The following is a 13,396-nucleotide window of genomic DNA, read 5'->3' as shown; positions in this document are numbered from 1 at the left end:
TATGCAAAAGCTGCTGCTAATTTGATTAGTATGAACGTCTCGGTTACAAAGGTAACCCTCGTTCCCTGAAAGAGGGAACGGAGACGTACGTCGGACAGACCGACGAATAGGAATCTCGCTAGAGAGGCCAATCTACTTCGAGTGTAACTAAACGAGCCAATGCACATTGGCATGCAATCATATGCATCAGCTGCTTGCCTCACAGCGCGGGTATATAATGAGCAGCAGGTGCGTTGCATCTTCAGGTTTTCGCTGAGGAGCCGAACCCAGCAGGCGGCAGCATCAGCAGGACAACGCCTGTGGCGACGGGACGTACGTCTCCATTCCCTCCTTCAGGGAACGAGGGTTACCTTTGTAACCGAGACGTTCCCATTCAGTCGGTCACGTTCGACATACGTCGGACAGACCGACGATTAGGAATCCCTACCAAAGCGCCACAGGAGCTTCCCTCTTCCAGCGCTCTGTTGTGAGCCACCTGAACCCCCTTGCCTGACGGTGGGACCGAGCTCACACAGAGAGGGTCGATCACTGTTGTTCCCAAAACCCACTCAGTGAGACTATTGGATAACACTGGGAAAGCGTAGCCTTACATCAGATAAGGAACGCTGCGGAAGCCATATCCTTCCCCGAAGGAGTTATATGGAGAAGTACATATGGACTAACCTTGTAGGTTGTACAACATATGGAAGAACTGGGGTGACTCCAACTCGGTAAGAGGTGGGTTCTCCCAGAGGGAAAGACACGGGCTTCATTTAGGAGCAACCGTGGAGAAAACCCATATGGGATCCCCGTAGGGTCACACATATGGAACCCAGCCTAAATCCGGTTCTCAAGGATACAACGGAGTATAGGCCTGGCGCCAGACGCTCCGCCACGTCGGCTGCCGAGGGGTAACCGGAGGACTCAACAGGGTCTGCCCGTAGGGACTCTCTGGAGAATAGAACGCGCATGTGGCGCAGCAAGCCGACACTAAGCCGGGGCCTCTCCGTGCCTCTGACCTGAGGCGAGAACACGGGAGGAGACCGGCTCGACACGAAGGCTATAGTATCTAGCAAACGTGTTAGGTGTCGCCCAGCCCACAGCTCTACAAATGTCTGTTAGCGAGGCGCCACGAGCCAGCGCCCAGGAGGATGCTACACCTCTCGTGGAGTGAGCATGCAACCTGAGCGGGCAGGGCACGCTCTGAGCTTGGTAAGCCAGGGCGATGGCATCCACTATCCAGTGGGCCATCCTCTGCTTGGAGACAGCCTTTCCCTTCTGCTGGCCTCCGTAACAGACAAAGAGCTGGTCTGAGGTCCTGAAGCTTCGAGTTCTGTCTACGTACAGTCGCAAGGCGCGAACTGGACAGAGCAAAGCCAGGGCTGGGTCTGCCTCCTCCGAAGGCAGTGCTTGCAGGCTCACTACCTGGTCCCTGAAGGGAGTGGTAGGAACCTTGGGCACATAGCCAGGCCGGGGTCTCAGTACCATGTGGCTGTCACCCGGCCCGAACTCTAGGCACGATTCGTCGACCGAAAATGACTGCAGGTCCCCTACCCTCTTGATGGAGGCCAATGCCACCAGCAGCAAAGTCTTCATAGACAGAATCTTTAAGTCTGCCGCTAGCAAAGGCTCAAAGGGAGCAATCTGAAGTGCTCTTAGCACCAGAGTGAGGTCCCAAGAGGGTATGGAGGGGGGACGAGGAGGATTTAACCGTCTCGCCCCCCTAAGGAACCTGACGACCAGGTCATGCTGACCAACAGATTTGCCATCTATGTGGTCGTGGTAAGCGGAGATAGCAGCAGTATGGACTTTGAGGGTGGAGGGGGACAGCCTACGCTCCAGTCCTTGCTGCAAGAAGGAAAGCACGACTCCGATCGAGCATCTTCGGTGGTCTTCCCGTCGAGAAGAGCACCACTCGATGAACAGGTTCCACTTCGAGGCGTAAGCACGTCTCGTAGACAGTGCACGAGCCGAAGTGATGGTGTTAAGTACCTCGGGGGGTAAGTCACCTAGAACCTCCGCGTCCCGTCCAGGGACCAGACATGGAGTTTCCAGAGGTCTGGACGCGGGTGCCAAAGAGTGCCCCGTCTCTGAGAAAGAAGGTCTTTCCTCAGAGGGATGGGCCAGGGAGGGGCTGTCGCGAGGAGTGAGAGTTCTGGGAACCAGGTCCGGTTGGGCCAGTAAGGCGCAACTAACAAGACCTGCTCCTCGTCCTCCCTGACTTTGCACAGGGTCTGTGCAAGTAGGCTCACTGGGGGAAACGCATATTTGCGCAGGCCCCGGGGCCAGCTGTGTGCCAGTGCGTCTGTCCCGAGTGTTCCCCCGGTCAGAGAGTAAAACAACTGGCAGTGGGAGGTTTCTGGTGAGGCAAACAGGTCTACCTGAGCCTCTCCGAACTCTCTCCAGATCAGCTGAACCACCTGGGGGTGGAGTCGCCACTCTCCTGGCAGTGCAGCTCGTGATAGCTCGTCGGCCACACGGTTGAGCACACCGGGAACATGAATGGCGCGAAGCGACCTCAGATGCTTCCGACTCCACAGGAGGAGATGGCGGGCGAGTTGCGACATGCGACGGGAGCGTAGACCACCTTGATGGTTGATGTACGCAACGGTTGCAGTGTTGTCCGTACGGACCAGTACATGCTTGCCCTGTAGTGGGCCTTTGAGGCGGCTCAGAGCAAGGCGTACTGCCAGCAGCTCGAGGCAATTGATGTGCCAATGCAGATGGGGTCCCGTCCAAACCCCTGACACTGCATGCCCGTTGTACGTGGCACCCCAGCCGGTGGCAGAAGCATCTGTGAATACCACAGCATGCGGGGACACTTGTTCTAGGGGCACTCCTGCCCGGAGAAACAAAGGGTCCGACCACGGACTGAAGGTTTGGCGGCACTCCTGAGTGACTGGCACCCAGAACGTGCCGCGTTGCCACGCCCATCTCAGGACTCGGCCGTGAAGCCAGTGCTGAAGCGGTCTCATATGAAGCAGACTGAGCGGTGTTACAGCCGCTGTAACCGCCATATGCCCCAGGAGCCTCTGAAAGAATTTCAGTGGGACCGCTGTCCTGCCGTTGAACGTATTCAGGCAGTTCAACACCGACCGAGCACGTTCCTCTGTGAGGCGTGCTATCTGTTCGACTGAATCCAACTCCATACCGAGAAAAGAGATCCTCTGCACTGGGGCGAGTTTGCTCTTTTCCCAGTTGACCAGTTGACTGAGCACCAAGTCCCTGTGTTTGCACAACTGATCCCGAGACTGTCCCAGAATGAGCACAGTTGAGCTCTTGATCCTTGACTGTTTAATATTAGATTTTGTTTGGGCAATTTTAGCTGCATTAAACTGGCTGATGCATATGATTGCATGCCAATGTGCATTGGCTCGTTTAGTTACACTCGAAGTAGATTGGCCTCTCTAGCGAGATTCCTATTCCCATTAGAAGAGTATATAGAGCCTCCAGATCTGTCTAATGACCCTGAATACAGTCAGAGGCTTCAGTATCTGGCAGAGGTGGACATTCCAGGGGTCAGAAAGTAAAAGTCCTGCCATATTTTTATTCCACCCACTGAAGCATTAATGAGATAAATAAGTGATTAATTAAGTGATGATTGAGCATTATTGAAGACACCTGATGATAACAAGCAGAATCACCAAAGGAGAAAATCACAATTTTTAAGTTACCATCATCGAGGTCAGGGTTTGTTTTAGTTGAGCTCTTGATCCTTGACTGTTTAATATTAGATTTTGTTTGGGCAATTTTAGCTGCATTAAAACCAAACAGACAAGCAAAGTTAAAAGATGGTCAGGTGGTGTTGGTTATGTTTTTACATAAACATTATTTGATCTGAATCACTGAACTCATTTAGAGCTCAATCTCTGAGTTAGATTTACATTATTGATTACAGCAGCACTGTGATTCTACAGCACAAGATCAGCTTTTACAATACAATTTTTTTTTTTTTAGAGTTCTGATTTAAAAAAAAAGCAGAGCTCATTTAAACACACAGACATCAAGAATCATCCTGTGAATCTCAACAGTGGTGGCCATCATAAAGCATGTTGCAGTGCATTCTGGGAGCCACCAATCAAAATTCATCCATGGCTCCCATCATGCATTGCTGTATGAATAAATTATGAGCTAAATTGTCTTAGTAATTTCATTTATTCTCACTATTAAAATTTTGCTGTTTTTCTGTGACTTTTTAGTAGCTTGTTTTCTAATGTTCAGAGTTGATCTGTTGATCAGAATATGTTGCTTGTCACCGTTGTTGAGATTCACAGGCTGATACTTGATGTCTGTGTGTGCCTAAAAGACTTTTTTTTTTTTTTTTTTTTGTGATAAGGACAACTTTTTATTTTTTTTTTTTAAATATGTATTGTATAAGCTGATCTTCTGCAGAATCACAGTGCTGCTGTAATCAATAATGTAAATCTAACTCAGAGATTGGGCTCTAAATGAGTTCAGTGATTCAGATCAAATAATGATTTTGAGAAAACATAACCAACAACACCTGATCATCTTTAACTTTGCTTGTCTGGTTGGTTTTAATGCAGTTAAAACTGCCCAAACAAAATCTAACACTAAAAAGGCAAGGGTCAAGAGCTCAACTAAAACAAACCCTGACCTTGATGATGGTAACTTAAAAATTGTGATTTTCTCCTTTGGCGATTCTGCTTGTTATCATCAGGTGTCTTCAATAATGCTCAATCATCACTCAATTTATCACTTAATTATCTCATTAATGCTTCAGTGGATGAGATAAAAATATGGCAGGACTTTTACTTTCTGACCCCTGGAATGTCCACCTCTGGTATCTGGGAGATAAACGGCAGAACTGCACCATCAGACTGTCAGTCATGTGACACTGAAGGATTCACACATGTACTATTTCAGATTCATCACTGATAAAGACAAATGGATTGGTACTCCAGGAGTGACTCTTACTGTCACAGGTGACTTTCATGAGGTTTCTCTCTTCTTCTGTGCATTATGTTGAATAATAATCAGTGTATGACAGCAGCACTAGATATAATGTGTGTGTTGTGTTCAGATCTTCAGGTGGAGTCTCCTGAGAGAGTGACAGAGGGAGATTCAGTCCATCTGACATGTAAAAGCAGCTGCACTATGACTGACAGAGCAACATTCATCTGGTACAGAAACTCACAGCCATTAACTGAGAGAAGAGACAGAAACAATGAACTCCTGCTGCAGTCAGTCAGAAGAGAGGATGCAGGCAGATATAGCTGTGCTGTACACGGACACAATCACATCTCTCCTGCTGTTCAGCTCAATGTCACATGTGAGTATGTATTTAAGGACTTGTAAGCAACTGTTCGAAACATCTCTGATAAATGGTCATTAAGTTTTGTGGGAGCTCTTGCAAACCGGCCTATGGCAAAATTCATGTCTGAAGAAAAGACAACATTAACAACGATTCAGATCATGTGTCTTTAGGCCACGCACACACTGCAGATACATCTGGATGTCACTTCACCTTTTAGTGCTTAATCCTGTTCTGTACACTCAAAAAAAAAAATAAATAAATAAATTTAATATTTAAGTATTTGATTTGCATACATTTAAATTACATAGTTTTAATATAAATCAATAAACTGAAAGTGAAGTCAACTCAGGTTTAATACAGAGTTTTGCGATTAACTCTGAAGTCACATGGAACATGGATAACGTCCGTTTGATCGTGAGAGAGCCGTGCAGTTCTCTTCTCTTCTCTTCTCTTCTCTTCTCTTCTCTTCTCTTCTCTTTCTGATTAAAATATTGTTATGAAAAATATCATGAAATTAAACACATTTACAAAGCATGAATAAACACTGCTGCTGCAGTGAAAGTTTGAGAAGGCAACTGATTGAAAATATATGACTATATCAATGCGTGTGAAACAAAGAAATATGCCTAATAATTTATATAGCTTCACAAAGAGCTCAAAAGAATACATGTAAGCTTAACCTGTTTTAAAGCTTTATATATTAATGAATGAATTATTTATTTTAATTTGAAAGCAAAGTTAAATACTGCCAGTTAATGTAATAATTATTTGAATGTCATATGAATTATACATAATTATAATTTATTTAATGTAAATATAATAAAAAATTAACAGCAATTTTGTCTCTAAAATGTTTTCACTATAAACTGATTTATTTTGGAGTGAGAGATACAGGGGGAGTGGCTTTATTATTGCATCAGATACAGGTCACTACTCACACCTGATTGGTCGAGTTTTGGTCTGCTATCTCTAAACCCGAATAAAACCTGCTCCGGAGCAGGTTAGCCATGTACCGTAAGTTACCATAGCAATGAAACCCATTAAAAACCAATCCACCTCCATGAGCCCGAAAATCCAGAGTTTACTCAAACTAATCTTTAACTTACCTGGGTAGAAACTGAAACCAGCAACAGGCCACTGTAGATCCTCCAGTGAATCCAGTGATCTCCATCAGTCCATCTGGTGAAATAGTGTCAGGAGATTCAGTGACTCTGATCTGCAGCAGTGATTCAAACCCTCCTGCTCTGAACTTCAGCTGGTTTAAAGGAGGAACGTTTGTAGGATCTGGAAGAATCTACAGCATCTCAAAGATCAGCTCTGATGACAGTGGAGAATACAAGTGCAGATCCATCAATGAACATGGAGAGAAATACTCTGATGCTGTGACTTTAAACATCATGTGTGAGTTAATGATTGCTTGCATTTTGTTAATAATTTTCTAATATTTGTTGTGAATTTTAATTTTTGTCTGTTTTAGACTCTCCCTGGAACGTCTCAGTGTTGATAACTGGATCTGGTGAAATAGTGTCAGGAGATTCAGTGACTCTGATCTGCAGCAGTGATTCAAACCCTCCTGCTCTGAACTTCAGCTGGTTTAAGGAGAATGAAAGCTCAGCTGTTGGATCTGGACAGAGTTTCAGTGCACTACAGAGTGGACGCTTCTACTGTCAGGCTCACAATCAACATGGATCTCAGAGATCAGACGCTGTAACTGTGACTGTTAAAGGTAGAGCAGCTCATATACTTGCATTACTTACCAAATCATGAAGTATTTAATTGTAGATTTTGCAATTATAACTGCAATTTAGTTCCCTTTCGAAAGGGTATTCGCACTGTGTTCCCTAGGGGTCACTATGGGGAATGCCTCCGGCATGCTAGGTGTCTGAAGCATGAGTCTAAACATGACAATGAACTTGACTTTGGCAGGCAGCAGCCTATGACGTCATTACAAATTAGTTGTGAATGCGCTGACTCCAGGTAGTTTACTGAGTAGTAGGCTCTCTGTGAGACTCCTTGCAAAATATCATGAATGTGGGGTGTTGTTAGGCCTCCTCTCATTTAAGAGAGTTACCTTTATTGAGGCCTCAGCTCTCTAGAGCTCCACCTGGATATCAGTTGCAGGTTGCAGGCTCTCTGTGAGCCTCCTTGCAAGTTTTCCTGAGTGTAGAATGTTGTTAGGCCTCCCCTCTATAGGAGAGTCGTTATTCTGAGACCTCCACTCCTAGAGCTCAGAGCTTCCTCTCTTTAGAGTCATGCTGTTGAGGCCTCTGTTCTTGAGAAGCTCCGGAGTATTGTTGTGGCTGGTGCACCTTAGGGATGAAGACTTTTTGGGTCTTGACTTAGCTTAGCCAATAAGGCACTCATCATTTCAACATGGCAATTATGTTCCCCGTAGCAACCCCTGGGGGATTTCCCTTTCAAAAGGGAACATCTCAGGTCACACATGTAACTGGAGCCATGGGAATAGGGAACATGATTCTGTGTCCCTTTGCCATGCTTCAGGCATTCTTGAGCAGGAATCCTTCAGACAAGTGAATGATGTTATTCACAGGTGCCTTTTTGTACTCACGGTCACACCAGTGGTGATGTCATAGGCTGCCGCCTGCCAATGTCAAGTTCATTGTCGTTCATTAGACTCAAACTTCAGACACCTAGCATGCCGGAGGCATTCCGCATAGTGACCCCTTGGGGACGCAGTGTCTCATTCCCTATTCTCAGGGAACCATGGTTACATGCATAACCTGAGACATTTTCTGAGAAATTCTAAGTGTTTCTAGAAACATTGATTTCATTGGGACAGATCTTTTTTTTATCTTAGAAATAAATGAGAATAATTCATGTTTTTAAAATCATTCAATAGTGAAATACTATTGTAATTGCTTAAAAGTGAATTACTTTAACCTGTTAACCAGCACTGGCACGCCGACGCACCAAAGCTTCTTTGTTTAAATTAGCTCAAATTTACTGTTAGATTTAATATAATTACCTTGACAAACTATACATCATTAAAAAGATCTAAGACTCGAGCTTAAATTTTTAATCTTTATTTTACTCTCAACATCGTATAGTGACCGTTATTTGTTAATATGCGTCGGGAGTTATGAATATGAGAAACGGAGTCGTTACCTTTTCATTGAAATATGAGCGTCAGCTTCAGCCATTGACAAAAAAAACTCTGTACGATCATCAAGAAAAAACTCCACAAAATAACATCCCTCGGGGCTTTTAGCTTAAAAGCATGCACATTTGGAGAAATATTGATGCACTGTCATACGTTTATGTCAATTTTCTATACAGAGGAGTCATATTTATTCAATTTTTACCCAAAACGCGCTGTTTTCATCATATGAGCGCTGTATACACTGACTACTGTGTGTTCAAACCATACCAGCAGCCGGAGGGCGCTCTGTGCACCTTTAGTCCACAAATAACACAGCATGAACAAGAGGCAATCATGTGACATACACGGACCTAAGAGAGGCTACCAGACATCGCTATAATCATTGATATAAACATACAGAACGTCACTTTTGAAAGTAATAAATACACGATTGTGACGATATGTGGTTTATCTGTGTTCTTCACGCCATGTCAGGTATTCATAATAGTAGATTATATTTATAATGCAATGCTAATCGAGATAGCTTTTGGGCCATTCCACCGAATGGGTAACATTTAAGTCCCCAGGACATTATATGTATAAAAATGCATGAACATTAACTCTAAAATACATTTTATTATTAAGCAAAGTGTCCTGCACATTATGCTAACTGCAAATTTAAAATATATAATTAAAAACATTTATAAAAACTACTTAGAACACTAAAAATTAGCATTTGTTGCATGTCCCCACACTCTATCTCTGTACTTTACCATGAAATATAATGATTAAAATCCTTCAGAAATATTATTTTGTTTGCATTGTTGTATGACGTTTTATCCAATTTATGATATAAAATGTTTTTTTGCATGAGAAATTCATAATATTTTAGATATAATACACATTTTAGTTGTGTCCCCCGGTTTTCACTCAGTCCTGTTACCCTAACACATTTCCCCCCCTGAAAAACTTGGAATATTCCATAAGGCACATTTTCAACAGGAAGTTGCATCATCTGAATCTTCTGAAGGCAATGGGAAGACCAAAAGTAAGTCCTCTCATTTTCTTTTTTGTATATTTGATGATATTGCAACTTTGTCTGAGAAGGTCAATCTTAACATACTGTCCTGTTACCTAAATTATTTTTTAGATGTTATTTGTTTATTTTAAATTTACAAATGTTTGATAAATCACTAGAATTTGCTTTTTATCCTCATGCTATTAGCATGTATGCTATGTGGCTATATTTCATGTATTTGCTAATGATATGCTAAAAACTCAGTCCTGTTACCTTCAGTCCTGTTACTCATATAAACCATAACAGGACTGAGTAATAGGTAACAGGACTGAGTATCATCATATGGTGTATTGATTTATTAGTGTGAATATAAGTTTATGTAATACAATTTACTCAATTTTTAAGTTTTACAGTTACTTAAGTTGTAGTTGTAGTTGTCAGTTTTACAATGTGAATACCATGCTTACAGGGAGCCAATCCACCACTAAGTGCTGCAGAAAAGCAGCGACTCTATCGCGCTCATCGCAATGCAGACCCAGAGAGGAAACAGAAATATTTAGAGAGAGAATGTGAAAAATACAGGAGGGACATTGAGTCAGGCAGGAGGAAACTAATCAGTGACCTCAGTCAGAGAGCAAAGCGAAGACGTCGCAGACAGTGGAGGGAGGATTACCATAGGATCAAGGACAGGAAAGAAGCCCTCCAACATCTCGTCACCCCTCCGCACAGCCCCCAGTTATCACCAGAGCAAGCAGTACATCCAGAGCCAAGCACTTCCAGGTCTACTTCATGAAATGGATCATGTGCCAAAGACAATGTGCTAGAGGGTTAGGGTTAATGAAAATAGACATGATTATGTTACACAATGGCCCGGTTTCACAGACAGGGCTTAGGTTAAGCCAAGATTAGACCTTAGTTCAATTAGGACATTTAAGAAGCTTTAATAAATGTGCCTTATAGAAAAAACATTACTGGTGTGCATCTTGAGACAGAACAATGGCAGTGACATATTATAATATATGTTAGTGTAAGTAACCTTCAGTTAAAACAGCTCAAACATGCATTTTAGTGTGAAGCCTTGTCTGTGAAACCAGGGTTATGAATTTAGCTATCAGGTCATAGAAGTTAATTTAACAGTGTAACAGTACATTTTCCTGACTATTGCAATGTGTAATTTACTGTGATGCATGTGTTTTTTTAGGCAACATGATCAAGGGCAGAGAAGAATCCGGAAAACACGAAAGAAGCTTCATAAACAAATTCAAGAACTAAAGGTTCTGTTGAAAAAAGAAACCAAAAAAACACAAAAGTACAAGAAAAAACTCCAACGCATTAAAAAGAAAAATGCATCTCCACGCACAAAGGTAAACAAAAAATTGAAAGATGTTTCAAGTGTGGCCATTCGGAAGACTCTTTTGTTTCATGAAGCTCTGGTGGAGGACATACGAAACAATTACAAAAATGCACAGGGGGAGAGGGAAAAGCAAATCGTTTCAAAAGTGATAACAGGAAAAGTTCTGAAAAAGTACAGAATGCAACGCTTAGCTCAAAATTCATTTGGCTTTTCAAACAAAAGAAACAATGAGAAGAATACGGTTAATTACACCTACCAGCGGAAGCGGAACAACAGGATTGCGGATGTTCTGATAAGTAGAGTGAGGGCTTTTTACTCAAGGGATGATGTGAGTCGCATCACAACTGGGAAGAGGCAGACCCTCACTCAGAAGAAAAACAAAAAGCAAAAACGATTCCTTTTGGATACCATGAAAAATTTACACAGGAAGTTTTTGGCTGAAGAACAAAGCTCCATCTCTTACTCACTCTTCTGTAAGCTCAGACCTTTTTGGGTTGTTCATCCGACTCTGAGTGATCGGGACACATGCATGTGCAAGATGCATGAGAATCTGGGTTTTCTTGTCCAGAAGTTACACTACTTGAAAGTAATCAGCACCAACAATCTGGATAACCTTGTGAAAGAGATCTCATGTGAGACAGAAAATGTGAAGTGCATGTATGGAGAATGTTCTGCGTGCAAGGACCTCTCTTGCCCAGTCTCTACAGAGTACAATCCAGAGAATAAAGTGTCTTATATCCAGTGGGTAATTGTGGAAAAGCAGCACAAGAATGATCCCAATGGCAAAACATCTAAAATCACAATCAAAAAAGAATTCCATACCACTCAAGAAGAAATGCTGGAACAGCTAAACCTGCTGCTGCACAGGTTCAAGAGACACACTTTTAACATTAACAATCAGTTTACCCACTACAGGGCATTGAGACAAAGCTTAAAAGCACATGAATGCTTAATTCATGTTGACTTTTCTGAAAATTACCTCTGCAAGTACAGCAAAGAAATACAGGCCGTCCACTTCGGAGCATCACATCAGCAGGCAACACTGCACACAGGTGTGCTTTATGTGCATGCAGCCCCTCACCCGATGTCCTTCTGCACAGTGTCACCCTCAAGAATAAAGGGCCCGCCAGCAATCTGGCAGCACCTGTCCCCTGTGCTAGACTATGTGCAGAGTGTATATCCGGAGGTGTCCACTATCCATTTTTACAGCGATGGCCCTTGCACTCAATACAAACAAAGGGGTAATTTGCTCTTGTTTTGTACTGAGCTCTTCAGGCAAGGATTCACTGCTGGTACTTGGAACTTTTTCGAGGCGAGCCATGGGAAGGGTGCCCCAGATGGTGTGGGAGGGGCCCTGAAGAGGAGAGCGGATAGTCTGGTGAGCCAAGGAAGGGACATTACTGATGCTGCAGAGCTGTTTGAGGTGTTGCAAGAGACAAACACAAAAATCAAGCTGTTTTTTGTCAGCGAGGAAGCAGTTGATAAAGCAGTTTTGGAGATGCCCAATGATGTGCCACCAATTCCGTCCATTATGAGGATCCATCAGGTTGTGTCTCTAGCCCATGGAGTACTGATATACAGGGACGTCAGCTGCTTGTGCACAACAACACAAAATCTGAACTGTGGGTGCTTTAATACAAAGCATTTCAAGTTCAGCAACCAGCAGACGGCTCCCATGGCTCCCACAGTGACAGAAGATCAGTGGCAAAGTCTTGAAGTTGTTGGTAAATGGTGTGTGCTGAAGTACGATGGTGATCTATACCCTGGAGTCATCACAGATATAAGTGAAACGCAAGTTGAGGTCCGCTGTATGCAAAAGATTGGGGTCAACAGGTTTTTCTGGCCAGCCCGTGAAGACATTCTTTGGTACTTGTTTGAGGACATTGTGTGTATCATCCCACCCCCGAGGCCAGTCACAGGTCGTCACATGGAAATTGAGAGAGAAGTCTGGGCCAAACTAGAATCAGCTTTTTAGAAAGGGTCAGACAAGTTTGTTTTCATGAATTCAGTGCCATTCTAGCTAAAACACTGTTCGGTGTATTTTCTGCAACTGAACATTTTTTGTTTTGAACGTGAAGATGGAGAGAACCCAAGAGCCAGGAACACCCACCATGGCACATACACCCGCCACACTTCATCTCCATTCTCTCAGTCTCTCCTTCTTTGTCTCCTTCTTTATCTTTCCATCGTTTTTGCTGACAAACTACAAGCATGTTCCTTTACGTTCCTTCACATCTCTCTCACACACAAGCTATGCACACTCACAGACACACACACACACACACACACACACTCACTCACTCACTCTCTTTCTCTCTCTCACACACACACACACACAGAGAGAGAGAGTACAGATACTCAGTCCTGTTACTCAGCGTTCATTCCTGTTACGCAATGTTCAGTCCTGTTATTAAATTGTTTTTCTCTAAAAAATAAAGATAAACCACTGTTTTTCTCAATTGTGTTATGTCCATCATTTAACCAATAGTTTAATTAATGACATGATAAAAAATAAATTAAACTTGAGGTTTAGGTCTCCTTTGAAATTAAAAGATGGCTTTGCATTTTTAAAAGAAATACACATTATGTACATATATTACTGATTTTTAGAGACAAATATCAATTATTTAAAAATGTAATCAACCATTTCTCTAAAATAAACACTTT

General features: G+C 43.0%; 2 protein-coding genes across 10 annotated transcripts in view; both read left to right on the top strand.

Moving 5' to 3' along the window:
* LOC125271221 (B-cell receptor CD22-like) overlaps positions 1–13,396 on the top strand; it is a 136,821-nt gene that overhangs the window by 30,701 nt on the left and 92,724 nt on the right. The gene's annotated exons all lie outside the window — the stretch shown is intronic.
* LOC125271212 lies at positions 8,325–13,280 on the top strand. 2 transcript variants are annotated; one of them, XM_048195226.1, is made up of 2 exons: positions 8,325–9,405; positions 10,577–13,280. In XM_048195226.1, exon 2 carries the CDS (start codon positions 10,908–10,910, stop codon positions 12,702–12,704), a length of 1,797 nt encoding a protein of 598 aa, XP_048051183.1. In that variant the 5' UTR covers positions 8,325–9,405; positions 10,577–10,907; the 3' UTR covers positions 12,705–13,280. The 2 variants fall into 2 exon arrangements, with proteins under 2 accessions (XP_048051183.1, XP_048051184.1); XM_048195227.1 differs by lacking the exon at positions 8,325–9,405 and adding an exon at positions 9,421–10,155.

Source organism: Megalobrama amblycephala, linkage group LG7 (assembly GCF_018812025.1).
Source record: "Megalobrama amblycephala isolate DHTTF-2021 linkage group LG7, ASM1881202v1, whole genome shotgun sequence".
NCBI classification, from domain to species: Eukaryota; Metazoa; Chordata; class Actinopteri; order Cypriniformes; family Xenocyprididae; genus Megalobrama; species Megalobrama amblycephala.
The sequence above is the reverse complement of the archived record's forward strand: the minus strand, read 5'-3'. Positions and strand labels throughout refer to the sequence as shown.